Here is a 19,939-nt window from a genome sequence, read left to right as displayed (position 1 = left end):
GTTTCAAATGAGTTCCATGACAATGGCGGGAAACAGAGAGAGAGAGGAGCTGCGCTACATCACCCGGGTAATATGGAAACTGCGACATGTCATCTCCATCTCAAGGCCCAATGACAACAACGGATGATGAATCGCTGATTGTGAGTGCAGGTGAAGAAGCTTTAGCACGTAAGAGCAACAAAACGTTCACTCGTTCTGTGACCTGGAACATACCGTGCTGTGGAGTTTGCCTCATTCATTTGGCAAATGAGGAGAGAGGATTTTACTGATACGCAAAGAGTAGGGCGTCCCAGACGGGCCGCACTTGCTGCTGCTAAACACAAACAATAGAAGGCGGGGGTGAGGAGAGGTAGGAAGGGGACAAAGGCCAGAGACGATTACTTATCTTCGACCAGTAGACATTTCCCTGACAATTACGCAGCCTGCAATTACAATTACAGCGTTATTTATTGAGGAAAGTTTTCAGGATGTTAGTCATTCTTTTTTCATTAATCACTATTAGACTGATAGGAACAACTGACTGCATAACAACAACAGATGTCTCTGTCTGGCTGCTGCTGCTGCTGCCTGCGTACACCCGAGCGGTTTGTTCTTCCTTGTGTGGTGGCGTGGTGACTTACTGAGACCTTTAACTTGACAAATGTGCAGGTGTACTTTGCAAAATCAATTTGTATGGAGGACAAAAAGCAGTCATCAAAAAACAACAATAATACCGACGAGCACAATCATATTCCCATTTTAACCTGCTCCGATTATGGTTATTTATATTGCCATGTAAAGGTCAATTCATCCTTACATCAGTATGCAATAACTGCGTTACATGGAGACTATTCTGAACTTGTTTATTTTAGGTTATGGGGGCATGAATACACCATAACTACAGGAAATATTCCAACATTTTTCAGCACTTGCTACGGTTTGCGGCACCTGCTTATGAGATGTTAAACTAATATCGACTGTAAAGCACGGCTCCTCAAAACAAGACGAGTAATTTTTGGGGAGTGTTAGAAACAGCATGTTCAATAGATAATCAACCATTCGCGTGGCAACAATTCAATGCATTTAGGCATGTGGAGATGGTGAAGACGACTTGCTGGAGTTAAAAGTGAGCATCAAAACAGAGGAAGAAGTGGATTAAAGTGACTTTGAATGTGGTGAACATGATTGTCGGTGGTAGTCTCACTGTTTTAGCACTGATCTACTGGTATTTTCACCACATCACAACCATCTCGAGGGTTTACAGAGAACAAAAGTCCAAAAGCACAACATATCTAGTGAGCAGCTGTGAAGGAAAATGCCCTGTTGGTGTCGGAGGTCAAAAAACAATAGGAAATCAAATAACTACTGGTTACAACCAAGGTCTGCATCAGTATCTCTGAACCCACAACACATTGAACCTTGAAACACCCACTTTAATCAGTGTATGCAAGCTGTACCTAATAAAGTGGGTGATGAATGTACATTGATTATTAAGAAATGTTAGTCACAGCTGACACTGATGCACATTTTGTTGGAATCTTTATGAAGTTGTTTCAGCCATTATAAAGCATTTAACTGTGGCAATAATTCTGCTCTGGGATGAAGCTTTTGCAACTTGGTGCTCAGCTCTCCTGCAGTTCTCTCATTAGGAAGCCAGAGTGGGTAAATTAATGGTTTCTCCATCTGAAAACTCTGTACTCTGCCTTCATGTTACCTCATGTGTGTTGCAGGCTGGTGCACGACTGCTTTGGTGCGAAATGGAAGTTTTAATTGAAGTGTGGGCACTGTTAATTGCATTGAATCTGCATCTCCTGAGTATGAAAAGTGCGCTAATAGAGCAAAAAGTGGGTGAAGCAAGTAAAACATGAAGCGATACCGTTTCTCACGATTGTCTGCAGCCGCGGTCAAGGTAAAAAATAAATCTGCAGAACAGATGCAGATCGAACACTATAAGGCAGGGTTGACACTTAGTGAGACAAGCACGATGTAATCACTCACTTGATCATAATTGGTTCATATTGTAGGCATGGCATAGCATCACACAACATTGTGCGAAAAGTTAAATTCTTTCCACTACTGTGACGGGCCTCACGTCTCTACATCGACTTGCTGGCTGCTTTCTTGAGGCCATGGAAGCTGGAAAAAACAAAGGTCAAATCTTGGTTGTTCAAATTGTATTGGGCAGTTTTGCAGTGGACTATTTGAATCATTAAACTTTTGATTATTTGCTCTGTCAAACGTAGGAAATTTGCCCACAAACGTTTCTCCAACCTATCCGGAAACCTTCACGTTTAATCAAGGCGGCGTGAAGATGAAAAGAGCACAGCAAATCCTCCCATCTCGGCCGCTAAAAGATCTGGGATTTTGCACGGCTTTCGCCGAGTGTTAGCGAGAGTTAGCTGTCTTCCTCTTTACCTGCCGCTTCGTGACACATTAATAAACTCAAGTCTGCAGCGCCGTTCTGTATTTACGGAGCAGGAGCCGCTCCAGGCATCTTCATCTCTTCCTGCTGATTGTCAGATTGTGATGTAGACAGGTGATTCAGGCATTAAAGACTCACTGTTTGTGATTCTGTTTTTTTTGTTTTTGAAAATCAGCTCTTTTCATCATCTTCTAAGTCAAGACCTGAAGCCCGGCTGCAGCCAGAGGCACTTCGGATGTGGGATGTTCATGACTGATGGGCACAGGAGTAAATTAGTGACGGACACATTTATAGAGCGAGGCCCTGACCTCTCCTCTCCGACTATAATCTATGTTTTCTGGCAGTTGTGAGCCGCCAGGTATCAGGTAGATGCCAACTTAAATCAGCTAGAATCATCTGATAAACCGGTCGCCCCGCTCCATGCTGGATCTCAGGGAGAGGAAACAGGCGGGATAACAGAGTAAGAGAGGAGACCAACCCTGCATCATCATCTGACAGGTTCCGTAACAGGATTTCAAATCTTTTGTTTTGTTATTATGTGATACAGTAGCGGAAGTGCCTGCGGTAAAATACAAATTAAGCATGTTATGTTACATGCTAAGGCTTTAATTAAGCTCAGCACACGGCCTTGATATTGCATAATGTGATTCACTCACCTAATTTATGCCATCTACGCAAAAGCAAACGGGCATTTTTTCCCCCATTCTTTTGCTTTTGTTTTTTTTTTCAGTCTTTGAGAGCTCGCGGCCGACGACTCGCAGGCCTGGAAATGGCCTCATGCTGCGAGGGTGGCACACGAAAGCATTACAAAGCTCAACACACTGCTGACAGCCAGGCTACAGTGAAATGAAGCGGCGCCCGTCGCCGGGGCACATCTGCTCACTTACTAAATATAAAGCACGGGGATACGCAACTGCCGGCTCGGGCGAATTATTTATGAATTCAAACGGCGTAGCGTGAGACAAATTAGCAGCTTGAGGGTGAAAATGGAAGCGGCGTTGATCAACGCACATTTACTCCTTTTTGCGGGATGAATTAGCAAAGATTTCCTCGGGGAAACTTCCAGCTGTTGAGGCGCGACCTGTTGACCAGGAGAAGAACTGCAGTGTTTGTCGCCGCTCCGCCGCTGTTTGTAAGATACAAGAACGGAGAATTGCGCCCAGTCACCTGTTACCTTGAGAGCCAGACTTCAAAATGCAAAGGTCTCGTAATATATAACCGCAGTCTTAAAGCTGTGACTCCGAGGATTAATCGATTACCATGAGACTAATTATGTTCCCGCCAGCCCATTGATTGACTGATTCAGCTCTACCCGAACGCTCGTGTCGTTGCCGGCAATTTCCAGTCGTTTTAAAGTAAACAAGAACTACGCAAGGCCTCACGCTGTGCTTCACCAGCGTCAGCGAAAAGAGAAAGTAGTTAATTGCCGCCGTGGGCTCTTCTTACCGTTTGTAAGTCTGACGGGTTGCAAGCGCTTCAAGAAAAACGCTGTAATGGAAATTTACAGTTACACGAATGCCTTTGGCGTTGACGCCGAGCCTCTATTGTGGCCATGTTGTGCCTCCTTGATCAAAAGTTACCTAAAATTGTCTACCTACTTGCGCAGCATCAAGAAAAATTGCACTGAAAATCCTCAAGCGTTGTGTCAGATGTTTTTAGCGCATGTGTGTGTGTGCACGTGTGCGTTCTTGTGTCAAAAGCCATTACGTGCAATGTGCTCCCCCCCTTGTAGCGTTTCCCTAAGCGCTTATCACCTACATGTAGCTTCCACCGCGCTAAGATCTAAACCCCCGAAATCAGACAAGCCTGTATGTGCGGCGCATGCGAATGAGAGTGAGAGTTTGACGCCATCCGTCTCCACTGCCCCAGACTAATTCTTGTAGCATCACACAGGGCCTGTCTGACGGACCTGTGGTATTTTATTCCCCGTGCGCCGATGTAAAGATATACAGTTTGTTTCCTTTGTATAGCTCATAACTCACCCTGAAAAACAAACAAACACCTGAACTGAACATCTGGGACATGACTGCCGCAGCCAACACTGCCATAAAAGAGCCACAAAAGCAGCAGAAGAAGAGTGTTTGTTTTTTTTTTTCTTCCTCCTCCCCTTCCGCTGCCGGGTTCTCAGCTCAGCTTGTAATGGAGACGTCCAGTTCCTCTGTAAACCCACAAACAACTGTATTGATGAAACAATTGCTTGACATGTGAAAGAAATGATATCTTTGGTATCGGGGAATGGAAGCTCAAAGCGCACGTGTTTTGTGCACTCCCCCTTTATCGGTCAAAATAGGCCAGTGAGAGCTGCAGTAGTGTAAGAGTAACCCTTGAAAATCCTCATTTTACACACTCAGGGTGACGCTGCAGGAGTGAAGCGGCACTTTGAATATCGTACAATGCATAATTGATGCACGTGTGTGAGCGTGCGTGCATGCAGGCGTACGTTCCAATGCTCCGAGTGATGCCTCACGTAGACTTATCCCATTTGTGCATTTAAGGGCGTTCAGCTCAGTGTGGATACTTAAACGAGCCGCTGGGATGTGGATAGAGGGAGAGGCGGCAGGTTATTGATCAGCCATGCAGGGGTGAAACGTGACGTGCGGCACTGAGCGCCATCGCAGATCTCGGCGCAGGCTGCACCTTTGCACTCCAGGGTGGTGTGGTTTTCAAACAAGTTGTCCGGCCGCGCCACCGCTCCCCTTCGCAGCCCAACCGTATTGACCAGACGTGAGTGACACCATCTCACTCAGGCTCGATTCCAGCTCTGTCACTTTGGCCAAATTGCACTTTGATTTAAGACACACAGGGAAGCGGGCAGAGGAAACCGGCGCTGGCTTGTGCTGTGGTTATAAAATTGTCAATGACACGTCAACGTCTTTTCCCTTGTGTGGAGGGGTGCGGAGCCCCCTCACCCCCCACTACATCAAACAGATTGCTCCTGACCTCTGACCTGCAGATGGACCGGCTCGATACATGGCTGCAAGAGCTTGACAGTTCAAACTCCTCTTGTCTCTGATTTTCTAGCATCTGACTCGGGCTTCCAGCTGAGGGCACTTATGCTAGCTGTCATCTTGTACCTTGACCAAAACTAAAAAATAACAATAATAACAATAATGAATGGAATTAGAGAAGCAGCAGGGAATGTTGCCAGCTCTCTGGAGTGGCGGCAGCAGCCTGCGACTCCCCAAGTTGAGCCTATGTGCCTCGGCGTTCGTCAGGAGGGAGATTTTGTAACATCTGACACATTAAAATGAGCCATAAAAACAATATGAACCCTGGGACCCTTTCTAGAAATAGCACTTCAATGGCAGCACTGTGCTGCTGCTGCTGCTGCTGCTGCTGCACTGGGAACTGCAGCGGGTGCTGCTGGTGAGTACCTGCACTGTGAGGCAATGCAAAGGGGGCTTCTGGAAAGCCACATATCCGCCAGTTCATTTAAACACACACCGTAACGAAACCAAGTGCCACATCAGGGGAAGGGCTGCGATAATGAAAGAAGGCGCCGTGGCTCGGACGGGAGGCTTCATCAGACAGCCGAAACGTGCACGATCGCTACAGAAATCTGGGTGCGCAGCGTTCAGACACGTTACACCTCAAAAGGAAAAGATTAAAGTGCACGGATTTGATGTTGCGTTTCACGGTTGTTTAGCCACAACAGTCCTCCTCTGTCGTCATGCAACCGCGTTGCGAGGCTCAGTAGAAAATAAAATAAATAAAAAAGAGGAATTTAAAAAAAATACGACGTCTTACCTGGTTTTAGGTAACAGGTGGCGATGTGGTATGGGGTCCCCCCCCCCTCTGGAGGTCTTGTCACGGCTTCTCTCGACCTGTTTTAGTTTTTAATTTATGCTCAACACCTCTGCGAAATCACAATGAATGCATCCCTTGTGGCAGCGTCGCCCACACGGCACCTCGGTCCACTATACTCTGGAAAACCGACACGGAGAGGAGGAGGAGAAGAAGAGGAGCAGTCCGCAGAAGAGGAGGGGGGATGGAAGAGGAGTCAGATTTGTCCATATTTCCAAGGCAGCTCTCGGGGATCTCACCGGCTGTCCGTCAGCGTGCCGGGCTGAGGCGGAGGCTCCGGTCTGGCGGCTCTGCGTCCGGCTCCCCTTCTCATCGCGCAGCTGCTTAAAGCGGACCGACGGCTTGGAAATCACACGCGGTGGCGTTATTTATTTATTTATTTATTTATTTATTTATCAAAAAAGAAAAAAGAAAAAAAAAAGAAAGAAAAGAAAAACGCACGTCAATCGACTTGGTTTAACCCGAGGCGACCGCGCAAACTCCGGGTCCATGAATATTAGATGATTCCACTTTCTGGGCTCCTTCCAGAGACGTCTGCTGCCGCTGCTGCTGCCGCTGCCGCTGCTGCTGCTGCTGCCCGCTTCCGCATCTCACTGGCGAAGACACACAACTACATCTCATGGAGCGTTTTTCTAACACTCTCACTGTCCCTTCCTCCCGTCCTCCCTTCCTCCCTTCTTCCCTTCCTCTGCCAATTACATCTGCCGTGCACTGCAGACCCGCACGCCTCAATTTAACAACTTGGGAGGGATTTAAAGCAACACTGTTAAGTTTCTGTACCTTGAAAAAAAAAAAACTATAATATATATATATATATATATATATATATATATATATATATATATATATATGTATATATATATATATATATATAGTTATATATACATATTTATATATATAGATGTATTATCTGTGTGTGTGTGTGTGTGTGTGTGTGTGTGTGTGTGTGTGTGTGTGTAAAATCAGACTTGCTATGTATATAGACTTGAATCTGGAAGAATGACACCCCTGCCACTGGCACAGCGCCTCCCGGCTGGTCGGTTACTGGACCTATCTAACTTTGGTTGCCTGCCCAGCACCCTGTCCGAAGAATATGCCCAGCTAGTCCATTGCTTGGCTGCTCTCTCCTTCTCTTCTCCTGTTCAGTTGGTCTCCTTGTTGATTTCTGCCACCACAAACACAATGAGACTAGCGTGCTTACTAGCTTCCCGTAGTGATGTTGACATCTGGGGTCGCTGGCACAGCAGCAACAGGTTCACAGTTAATCCAGCCACTGTGAACAAGCCCCTGACGTACGTCATGAGAGCTGGAAGCATTTTGACATTGTGATGTGGGTGACCAGGCGTGTAGTTTTGCTTCTTCTTCTTGTTGTTGCACAGGTTGCAACAAGGCAGGGCTTGGTTGGGATGGAGCTCTCCTCCCTAACACTATCAAAATCATCACGTCAACCCATTCACTTTAATAGAGGTCTACATATGCGCCATTATCCTGCCCTGATAACATAATTCAGCTATGCCTCTGCACCCGAACGCAGTGTCTTGCGTCGATACTTCCAGCTTTCACGTGCTAAACCGATTGGAGCTGAAGCGCTTTTCATGGTTGGTTGTCTTATAAATGTCAGGTTAGCACGGCCTCTAGGTCAGCGGAAAAGCTCCTGACCTGTCACTTTCTTCATGAATCACTCGCCCTTCGCGCCCCCTTTCTCATTTGCTGTGCGCGTGAGAAGCGTGACTCACAATTTAAAATGTGTTAGGTTTTGTAGCAGGCGACACGCGTGCGAGGATAGCCGCTGTCAGCAAAATTGTCCGTCCATGTCTCATGCTTATGTGGAGACGGCCATCCGCGCAAATATTGTTATGGTAGCTTAATGTACATCGCTTCTGGCTACTGGCAGGGTGAGTTTTACTATTGCATTGCTCTATTGAATCGAACATTATCCATCTGTATAGAGTTCAGTGCCACCGCTGTTGATTTTCCTCGTCAGTATCACAGCTTAATGACAACACTGTCCCTCTTTCATAGGCTCAACAATGGACGGCAGGAGTGCAAAGGAATGGCAAACACGCCACGCAGATAGTTGAACAGCCATAAACTCTGGCACGCGTTGCAAATTGCAGCAAATCAAACTCTAGCAGGAATATTATTAAGGTGTTTACATTCCTCAGTAACGTTTGTAAGTGCCAGCATACTTTAAATGTTTAAATTGTATGTTTACGCTGCAGAGTCGGATTTAAAATATGAGTATCATCAGGTTAATGTGGGAAAACTGCCGTGCCAGAAAATTAGACAGTGACAAACAACACGGATATAATTTATTTGCTGGATTTTTTCTTCTGTTTAAACATTGTTCAGAAACATTGAGTTTAAAGCGTACCCCATCACGTTATGTCCATTAATGATTTGTTGAGAGTCCCTCATTGTGTTCTCCTATCAGTCAGTGAAAGTCTATCCATACACACACTGGCAGCCAACATTCAAGATTTTGCTTCCAATGTATTGTAGACATCCATTGAAAAATGCGCAAATTAATAAACTTGGCAGACACGCTGGACAACCTTTGGTTTTGGGGGAGAGCTTTGGATGTTTTCAAATTATCAGAAAAGTGTTTCTGCATTGTCATGCCACGCCGAGGTCGCCCATTTGGCTACAGAATGAGCATTTCATCATTTTATAAATTATTATTGTCGATGCGCACTGGCTACCCCTCAGCCCATGAATCAGTCAGGCCAGTGTTCACCATGAACTTGACTTTGGCCTTTGACTAATAAATTCTAAGCCATTTGTCCGTGAGTTCTGAGCTTTTGTGCCAGATTTCAATCTATTCATCACCTGGACTGACATCCCCAACAAAAAAGCATCGGGGCGGCTTATTGTCAGTCTGGTACAGTCAGGCGCTCATGACTCAGGTTGTGCTGTCAATGAACCACAATTGCATCTTGAGAGCTTGAGCACACACATCTGGCCACATATGTGTTCGGTCACTCTGTGGCGCCTGAGCTCCTTCCCCAAGGCCGCTTAGCAGCTGCACACGGGACGACCAGGTGCGCCTCCATCTCCCCACTGTCACCGCGCCGGCTGGAAACTCGACTCGTCTGACACGTGTGTCGCCTCCCCAATGTGACAACCACCGCTCACGAACGAAGGAGCATGTGGCATTTCAATCTGAAACCCACTGTGGATCCAGAGCCAAGTTATTCCGACGTCGCTGCAGATTAAAGGTCAGCACCGTCAGAACCGGGTTGCCGGGTCCTTTCGGTCCCGACACCACATCACCACCTCTGACCATCCTCCACTGAGAGGTTTTTCCACAGCAAGCTCCCCTAAAGCCTTAAGTGTGATGCATTAGCCAATCAAGGATAATTCACACTGGCTGATGGCTCCAATATCCCGAACCCCTGAACCCTTGAGATCCCACCAGAAGCCTTATTATGCCCAGAAGCTATTTGACCTCCCTCCACAGGGATGTTCAGATACTGATTGATCAGTAACAGAACCAATCCTGACTGGGCAGCTCATCCTATGCTTTTATTATTATAGGTGGTTTATAGTCATTATAGAGGGTTCAATGTTATTTTTGTCTCGATGTAATAAAGGCAAGGCAACACGCTGTAGCAAGAAGGCCCCAGGTTAGATCAAATGGGAACTCTAAATTTGCCATGAGTGCGAGTGTTAATGGTTGTTTTCACTGTGAGAAACTGGCCACTCATCCAGGGTGTAACCCCACCTTCACCCAAAGACAACTGGGACAGGCTCCAACAGCATCCACAACCTTGAGCGTAAAACAACATTCAGTTGATGGGGCACTATTTTGGGTCACAACCTGAAATTTGAATGCAAAATCAGCAAAAATGTGGACAAAAATATTCTGACTTTCATTAAAACATACTTTCTGAAAGGAATGTCTGCAAAAAAAAAAAGCCTAATTCGGTTGAATTTTGGTTGCCAAACAATAAGACACTTCTTCTCACCAGCTGCGTTGTATTTGGTTAAATATAAAATACGTTAAAATAAAACGTTACGTTTCTGTCAGATTTCTCTCACGTACAGGCCTGTGCCTGTTCTTGGGTTTGTTTGCTTTGTAGTTTTAATAAAAGATATGATGTCCAAAAAGCAATTCATTCGGTAGACACACTTTCACAGACTTAACAGCCCTGCGCCAAGGACTCAAAGTAAACAGGAGACTGAGCAAGAGAGGCGATAAAAGTGTGTACATAAAGCGCTTCTAAAAGCCCAACGAGGAGGATAAGCTGGATTACATTAAACAAAATTAATGAGGCATCAAAAAGGCGGTAGCAAGACAAAAAGGCAAGATATAAATTAATATTGGCCTGTCCACTGCTGCTTTTCAGTCCTCCACCGGTCAAGCATTTACCCGTGGTGTCTGAGGACGAGCTAGGATTCAGCGGGTCGACGTCTGGCTGCGGGTTAGGATGTGCAAACAAGTAAACAACGTGCGCTGTGAGGCTGCGAGGGAGAAGAAAGCATGTCATCCTTTCACATAGCATTCCACCAGGACACAAAAGACGCGCTGGTGCTCAACTTGAGCAGTGGAAGATGCAATGGAGGGTCAAGGATGCACAGCTGTTAATTAATTCTCAAGCTCATAAACCGGTTTTATCCTCCTCATATTGGCAGAGGTGCTGCGCCGCTTCCACTGCTGCCACTCGTTCTTTGACGCGGAGAAGCTCCGCTGAGGCATGAAAACTGCAAGGAGGCGTGTTGCACCTGCTCGTGCATGCAGTGCTCCATATGGTTTAAACTGTTGGGTTATATTGATTTTACAGCATTACCTCTTTTTTTTTTAAATTATTATTATTATTCTTTCTAGAGCGCACAGTGTGTCCCTCTGCATCCCGACACGTCTCCTCCTCCATCCCACTCGCTGGACGGACTGCTGAGCCTAGGACAGTACTCAGGAGTTATTCCGGAGAGATAACCTTCCCATTCCCTTTTTAATCCCGGCCGCCACAAAGGAAAACCATTCATGATCTGCAATTATGCTCTCCAGATAAGATAAGCGGTTCACAATTAACTTAAGGCCTGCCCTAGACATAAGGAGCTTTTTCATATCTGCTGACCCAGCCAATCCAGGAGCTGCTTTCAATATCACCATAGCTAAGCCTTTTGCCTTTGTGTGCGAGTTTTTTTATTGTTGTTATTATTTTCCCCTCACTCCCCTTTGTTACTTTCAGTTGCTCTGCTCACTCTAGTCTCCAAAGAGCAGAGTTGAACACAAGGGGGCGTCGACTGCTAAGTTTGCCTCTCCCTGGCCAAGACAGCAACAGCAGCAGCAGCTACGGGGATCAATTTGATGATGGTGTCACGTCTGACCTTGAGATGGAAACAAGTGCACCTAGAATTACATTTCGGGGAGTAACGCCTCATTGCATTAATGGCGTGAGAAAAAAAAACCCATCTGGCTCTCGCTGCACACTGGTGTAACCTGGGATGCAACACTGCTGCCTACATTTGTATATTTTTTTCCTTGGAAAAAAAACAAAAAAAAAACATACCCAGTTTTGTTTTGTTGTTGTTTTAATCCAAGCGCAGGATTTAAACCGGATGGCTGGATCGCAGAGTTCAAAATGTTTACAGTAAACATTTATGCGTGCCAACGACGAAGCTCACTGTCAAGCCATTACCATCGTTCTCCGGGCTCGCAGTGTGGGCGACAGAAGAAAAAGTCCCTAGACGTTTGTAGCACAACAGTGATCACCAGCAGTGATTTCATTAGTGCTGGCATTTTAAAACTGCCCTTGTCCTTGTGATTCGCTTATAATTGATACCTCACAATCTCTATTTTCAGGGGTGACAAATATTATATATCCAATTTTGATCTGCACTTGCATCCTTTGGAACTCTTCGTGACTTCGTGACACCTGTCTAACCACATTAAAGTGGTAGCAACCCTGCCTCTAGGGGGGGTTGTGAGCTCCACTAAAGTTCCCGTGGTGTGGAGGGGGAGAAGCCAGTTTTAATTGGCCTGAGCTCTCAGTCTGTGTAGATGGCAGCCTGTAGATGACTCCTCCCATGCACCTGATAGGCAGTATTTACAGCTCTTTACGGCAACCCGCGGCACTGTTTCCACTTGTGCTGCGCTCTACCATGAACTCTCCGCTGGACTCGGGCTGCATGGGTTGCGCGAAGTGAGCCGATACTCACCGCTGTGTCCCGCAAAGGAGGAAAAAGTTTGTCCCCGAGCTGTTTTTTTTTTTTTAAATTATTGTCAAGATGCCTCGCTCTTTTCTGGTCAAGAAGCACATCAACTCCGCCAAGAAGCCCAACTACAGTGAGCTGGAGAGCCCGACAGGTAGAGTTGGCAAACTTTTCCAAACTTCTGCGCGTCACTGTGTCTTTCTCCTTGTTGTACGCTCTCGAACCCTTGATCACTCATTGCGCGCCGGCCCTCCTTCTCTCAGTGATCTTCACGCCGCACATCTACCGGGGCCTGCCGCTGCCTGTCATCCCGCAGCCGGAGGTCCTGAGCCCGGCGGCGTACAGTCCCATCACGGTGTGGACCACCAGCAGCCTGCCGCTGTCCCCTCTCCCCAGCGACCTGTCGCCCATCTCCGGATACCCCTCGTCGCTGTCGGACACCTCCTCCAAGGACCACAGCGGCTCCGAGAGTCCGAGGAGCGACGAGGACGAGCAGATGCTGCCCAAACTGACGGATCCCCACGGCGCGGAGGCGGAGAAGTTCCAGTGCAGCCTGTGCACCAAGTCCTACTCCACCTACTCGGGACTGCTCAAGCATAAACAGTTGCACTGCGACGCACAGACGAGGAAGTCCTTCAGTTGTAAATATTGCGAGAAGGAGTACGTGAGCTTGGGAGCGCTCAAGATGCACATCAGGACGCACACGCTGCCGTGCGTTTGCAAAATATGCGGCAAGGCTTTCTCCAGACCGTGGCTGCTGCAGGGACACATCAGGACGCACACAGGTCAGTGAGCGGTTGGCCTGGCTGGTGCTGTGGACTTCTTCTACTACTACTTCTTCTCCTTTAGACTAATCAGAGCTTCTGTAGAACCTGTTACCTGTCTCATTTCAGCCTTAGAGTGCTGTGTGAAAATATGAAACCTCAGAAAGTTATGCATTCCTGTAGTGTAGCTTTGGTTGGTAAGGTGAAGGGTAAATGTATTGTTTTTTCTGGCCAAATGTCATGTTACAGGGAGGCAGCGAACGAAGATGCTCAGTGTTCCTCTTAAAGGAGCCAAATAATATATATAGCTCTATATATTGTGCGCATGCAGCCTGAAATAACAGGCCCCTGTCAAAACAAACTGACAAACATGCCTATTCAAATGCTGTCTGTGGCAATGTCTCTAACGTCTCCTCTCTCATTTCTCGCCCCACTGACAGGAGAGAAGCCGTTCTCCTGCCCGCACTGCAACAGGGCGTTCGCAGACAGGTCCAATCTCAGGGCTCACCTACAAACCCATTCGGATGTGAAAAAATACCAATGCAAGAACTGCTCCAAAACCTTCTCCAGGATGTCTCTTCTGCACAAGCATGAGGAATCTGGTTGCTGCGTAGCACACTGAACTGGGATACCTTTCCAACCACCACCAAAAAAAAGAACTCTGTTACGTTGCAATTTTCTTTTTTTTTTCTCCAAAAAAAAAAGAGACTGTCAGGGAATTACACAGAGCTGGTTCATTCCCAAGACTGAGTTTATTTTTGTTTTTTAGTCTTTTTTTTTCCTTTTTTTTATAAATGAGCATCCAGTTTCATTTCCGACGGATGAACTGCATTCTGCTCATGTGCCTGGCAGTGCTTCTGTGTTTGCAGCCGGTCTCGAGCATTTCATGCCATGTACTCGCCTACCTGTGCTATTCATGCACTTTCCTGCATGTCTAGATCGTTTCTTATTCTCTCATAAAGTCACATATAGTAGTTTGTGCCCATGTCTCTCCAATGGCTGTTATACAGTCCTCCACACTTTCCTGTCCTTTTCATAAAAAATGTTTTACAACATGATACCAAAGAACAACTTGATGAATGACAGTCTAAAGGAATTCTGAAGCCATGGTTACGCAGGGAACAAGTGCACGTACAGCGCACGGCGTGAGATGATCCAGTCTATTGCACATTTTCCAGCACTCAAGCAGCCAAAACCCTCCCAAGTGCCTCAGACCTTCTTGGCAATGATACTTGTATTTCCCTCTATATGTTTTATATATTGAATGTACGTGTGACTGAGACGATTGTATATCAGCAGAGCAAACTGTAATGCTGAATGATTTTTTTTAATTTTATATATATATATATATATATATTTTCATATTCTCATGACACTTTTGAGAAATAAAGTCTCATGGCGTTTTGTAGAATTCCTGGCATCTCTGGAAGTTGCTCTCCGTGTGTGAAGCCTCCTGCTCCTCCCCCCTCCCGACCTCCACCCACCTGCACCTCCATGAGCGCCACCCTGAGCGCGAGTGTGTCTCTCCCGCTGTGATCACGCGCCTCAAACACGCACAAAAGAGTAAATGATATTTAATCCATGGCTGTGGAGATGGTGGTGGAGCGAGGGAAGAAGGAAGAAGGGGAGAGGGTTGACTCAGTTCTGGATCAGGCCTCAACCTGTTTCCCTGTGAACCTGTCCAGACATCAAACAATCTCGAAATCTCACACATACGAGCTATATTGATCTGCACTCACTTGCTACGCCCTTTGAGGAGCCAGTGGCTCTCTCTCTCTCTCTCTCTCTCTCTCTCTCTCTCTCTCTCTCTCTCACTCTCTGTCTCTCTTTCTCTGCCCAGCTTTTAAATGCAAAGGCATTTTTCTGGAAGAAAGTCATCCTAATCCTGTACACTTTTTTGCGGGGAGTTAAATTTCACATATTCCTGCTCAGTCACAACAATCCCAAGCTTGGGTTCAGTACACACATGTAACCAGATTTCAAATGCGGTTTCACAAAACCTCAAGTTCGTGCTTCTTTTTTCTCTCTCTCCTTGTTGTCTTGATTTTTCACCTTAAAGTGTGTCAAACAAGAGTGCAAGTAGTGACAATAGTACATACTTGCACTAGTTCTAATTTTCTTGACTTTCTTTGACTCTAGATTCAGAATTTTTTGGATTATTTTTGTTTCCTTGACTATGGAACGCAGGGAGCTATAGCCTCAATCGGAGACAAATCGCTTGTTTGTTTGTGCAAGGTTGGGAAATAAAGTTGATTCCGATTTTGACAAAGCACTTAGGTCACCGCTGCCGCCCCAGGCTATGTTTTGTTGACTTTGAGCCGACAGATTTTCGAGCCTCAAAACGTACAACTCCCTCGTGGGGCTACAGCCGGACGTTAAGCCCTTTCTAACAAACCCCACATGTGTGTTTCCTTTGCCCCAATTGCCTGAAAGCTGCTGACACACACTTGTTATTTTCTTTTTCTCTTGCTGCGAGGGGCTACACTCCTCTGTAGGTCGGCTTTTCTTCGCTGTGAGTCATCATGGAGCTATTCCAGGTGCTCCGCAGCTTCAAAAAGCAGGTGCAACTTAGGGGATAAAAAACCCACTGCAACAGGTCCACTGACAGCCTAACCTCTATTATGAGCTGTTTGGGCTGTTTCTCAGTTGATTTGCAACATGAAATTAAGTGATATCAGGAGGGCACTCGGTAGTTTGGTAAGGCTGCTCATCCTCGCTGTTGCCATGGGAAAAAGAAAATAACGATGTGTGTCTTTGTAGAGGCGACACTTGACTGAACTTTTGTCGGGGGGGGGGGGGACGACAGTCAAAGCAAAACCTCCTATTAGCCTATTAATCTCGTAAGAATTACCCTTTTACAAGATAACGGTACCGCGTTCAACCCCCGACATGAATATTTGATTTAGCTTTAGTTGCGCTGGTGCTGGGGGGAGATGATGATGATGCAGGAGGAGATCATTTGTCTAGCAGCGTACAGCCATTAGTGGATGTGTTAATGAATGTGAGATGAGAAACGGTTGGAGGTGTTGAGTCTGTCAGTGGCCCCGCCCTCTCACCATGTCTGCACTGAGATCTTGTAAAGATACAATGTCATTAAAATATACTACAAGATCTTTATTAGTTTTGATGAGAACACAATGATTTATTTCCCACACGCTAATCATTAATTCAGTCGCATTTTATGGCTCAAATTTATAAGTTTATAAATTTAAATCTGGCTTCATCTAAGAATAGAATAAAATTTTAACATTTTGAAACATTTTCTTCTATTCTGCAAATTTCAAGTAAATCCTAAATATTTTTTGGTTTAGTAAAAAATTGCTAATATTTGACAATCCAAAAACGCCTTGAAAACAACTTTAAAGCAGCTTGTTGTTTTTCATGCAGCCCATAATTTGGATTTTTCACATAATTGTCACAAATTACCAGTCTCATCAGTTATTTCATACCATATGTGAAATCAATGCCCGGAGACAAGTGCTGTGCTTGATGTGAAACGAGCCACTGTGCTCAGAAACCTGCTGACTTTACGGCGAATCAGGGGGTGTGATGCCTTTGTAAGCATCGAGTGAAACAAATGAAGTTAAGGGTAACTTCTGAGGAGCGATTGTTTCCTGATGCAAGTGGTCTCTCTTCAGTCTCTAACCCTGCCATATCATAAGGGAGACTATTGTGTGTTCCCCTTTGCAGGGAGTGCCTGGAGGATCGCTTGTTGGTCAGCCACAGTGTCTACAGCGAACTGATCTTTGCCATTTTAGTACAACTATCTACTGGTCTAACATATGTATTCCAGCATATGTGAAGACAGTATTTTACATGACGCTGTGTTTCATCATTCACAGTCTCATTAATTCTTCTAACAGCATTGTGGAGATGCTCTTGGAAGTACGAGCCTTATTGCAGCATCATTGTTCATCTCCACATTTGCGTTTCTGCTATAGTGGACACATAACTGTCACTTATTCTTTTATCATTATCAGGTCAAAAAACTGATCCCACTGTTTCTAGCTTTCATTTTACAGCAGTTGTTTGTTTACCAGTGTGTTTATCTTGTTAAAATAAAGTCCTCTTTGCCATGTCAGTGATTGGCGAGTCATTTAGAAAAATGCTTCGAAAACAGATTCTCTCCATAACGCTATTTATTTCCCTAATCGCGTGATGTCTTTTGTATCTGCACTATGTCGTGTCAATAAATTGGATTTGTGCAGATCGAGCCAGTGTAATTTAATCACCACAGAAGATGAATTCTTTTGAAGTTTCCCAGCATCACACATTCTCGCATGTATCTATCTAATTAATGCAACAGGGTTCATGTAAAGGGGCAAAAGCTGTTGTGAAAGGGATTTTTATCAAGTGCATTTCAGTAAACGGTGGAAGGAGGGAATATAAGGCTGTCTGCTTGATGTGCAGCTGCCTGCAGATGTGTGACCTTCTATGTAGGTCATAAATGATTTTTGTCACTGAATGGAAGATTACAACTGAGACAGACAAGCTAGTGTTGTCTTAATCAATAGCCCTGCACTCTTTTTGTTGCCTTTTTGTTGCCAAGAGGTCAGCTGTCCAAAGATCCTGTGATCATACTTGCTTGATTGTATTTACTTCCTAATGTGCAACCGGCATGACCCCATGATCACAACAGCAATACATCTTCCCCTTCAACAATATGGCTCTTTGTGGCCAGATTCGAAAATTCTTTACACTTTTTTAAGAAAACATTTTCATGTCAGAAGCTGCAAAGTCTTCAGAGCTGAAGAGATGAAACACTTTCCCTCTTATGAGTTTTCTTTCATATGCAGCCTGTCTGTGGCAGACCTAGGCCACTTTGGTGCGCAGCATGAGGCAAGCGTTCTGAAATGGACATCATGTGATTAACTAAAATAAATAAATATAAAAAAAACCCTGCAAAGTTTTCAGGAGAATGAAATGAAAATAGAATATTTACAAGAAGTGACGTCCTTTCACTGGTAATTACTAGTACTTTAAACAAGAACAATGTGATTTAACAGGAGGTGGAAACTCACACAGAATCAAATTAAAGTCCATAAGAAGGAAAACCTGAGACTGCTCTTCTGACTTGGAAGCAATGACGGTCTGACATTTGAATAACCAAGATGATCAAAACCATCTGATAATAACCACTAAAAGAAGTGCAGATTAACCTCCGACCTTCAGCGAGTTAGGGTAGCAGAGCTTTACATAGTGATGAGCACTTATCGCTGGATTTACAGAAACTTGGTTGCACATGACAGAGATTCTGTTGCATTAGAATAAAGGAATCTCCTACCTCCACACACACTAACCCCATTAAGCCAGCTGCATTGGCCTGAGATGCACAAAACATTGATAAAACATGGAATCTAATTCAAACATGAGCTGACACATCACTTGTAAACAGCCGGAAGAGTGTTTATACTTCTAGGCTGCTATTAGTTTTTACAAGCAGGATAGTAAAACAGCTTTGAATGATTTTGAACAGAAACAACGTTTTCTTCAACTCACACACAGACATCTTGGAAGGGATAATGGGTGTTTATTAAATCTATGTTTGCAGCACCACAGTGGTAAATGTAATGAGCAGCTAAAAGCCCATAGTTGGGGGAATTTAAAGAACCCCTATTAGCTGGACAGTTTGTTGTGTAGAAATAATTTTGTCAACATACATCACTCCATGCAAGCACATGAGAAAGGTGTTTAGTTTCACAGAGCAGTGCAGAAGACTGAGGCTCCCCATGCTGACCTGCAGTTTGAACCTCAGCAAGTCGCCTTCACCCCGCCCACATGCCTTGATGCACTGCCATCTGATTGGCTGATAGTCTATTTATGTTCACCTGCAATTCAGAAAATCACCTCATAAAGTTGCCGCCGAGAGTGCACAGATGCATGCTTGACCAATTTCATGATTCACGAGAGCAAATAAACAGTATTTTTTACAGTTAGTATCCATGAGTTCCTCTGGGTCCTGTGTTCCAACCTGTGACCTTTTAGCGTACAGCACTTGTGCAACGTATCAACAAAACATCTCATTCTATCACTTTGCTAATGGTGTAGCTATGGGCTGTCACGCTGCTTCAAGGAGATCCAATGATTGACCAAGCCGCACAACAGCCACAGGCACTGGATGTGGTTTTAGATGTTACGGAGGCTCAATGGTAGTCTGTGTCAGGCTGGTGTGAAGTAAGTAAGAGACTTCATGATGTGTCCCAGTGCCCTAGATAGATAGATAGATAGATAGATAGATAGATAGATAGATAGATAGATAGATAGATAGATAGATAGATCGATCGATAGATAGATGTTGTTTAAAATGCATGAGAGAAGGAGATAAAAAAAATTAAAGCATTCTTAATCTGATTGAAACCTGATTAGAAGACTTGAAGAGATTAAAAAATTTACAAGCACAAAAATGTAATATTTACCAAAAGGTCCCAGAGGAAAGTTCAAGGACAAGGTTGAGACGTTAGCCTGGGAGAGAGGAGAAAGCTCAGGTCTTCAAAGCGTGTGAAAGTTGCCTTTTGTTCAGCAAGTGGAATCTCTGTGATCAAAACATTCTTTTTTTTTTTTTTTACAGCTAACGCTTGTTCACATTGTTAAAATAACCTCCAAATAAACCAGTTTGGGAATGTAATCTTTATTTCATGGTTCTTTTTAAAGCACTTGTTTTACACCATCTGTATAAATAGATCACACAAAGGCTTGTGATAGAATTTTGTTTCCACACAACGAGGCAGGTCTTGATTGTTATTCTCAACCGCAGCATTTTTCAAAGGCCATTAAATATTCATATTTCTCTCGTTCAGTTAGACAACACAATTCT

At 44.8% G+C, this 19,939-nt stretch overlaps 1 protein-coding gene across 1 annotated transcript; it reads left to right on the top strand.

Annotated features, from left to right (window-relative positions):
- The first annotated feature begins 12,271 nt into the window (after window positions 1–12,271).
- On the top strand, window positions 12,272–14,157 carry snai2 (snail family zinc finger 2). Its single transcript, XM_076021557.1, has 3 exons — window positions 12,272–12,515; window positions 12,625–13,146; window positions 13,566–14,157. Exons 1-3 carry the CDS (start codon window positions 12,437–12,439, stop codon window positions 13,745–13,747), a joined length of 783 nt encoding a protein of 260 aa, XP_075877672.1. The 5' UTR covers window positions 12,272–12,436; the 3' UTR covers window positions 13,748–14,157.
- Window positions 14,158–19,939: the final 5,782 nt, after the last annotated feature.

Source organism: Nelusetta ayraudi, unplaced genomic scaffold, assembly GCF_046127955.1.
Source record: "Nelusetta ayraudi isolate G7.1 ecotype Tasmania unplaced genomic scaffold, CSIRO-AGI_Nayr_v1 ptg000011l, whole genome shotgun sequence".
Taxonomy (NCBI): domain Eukaryota; kingdom Metazoa; phylum Chordata; class Actinopteri; order Tetraodontiformes; family Monacanthidae; genus Nelusetta; species Nelusetta ayraudi.
The sequence above is the reverse complement of the archived record's forward strand: the minus strand, read 5'-3'. Positions and strand labels throughout refer to the sequence as shown.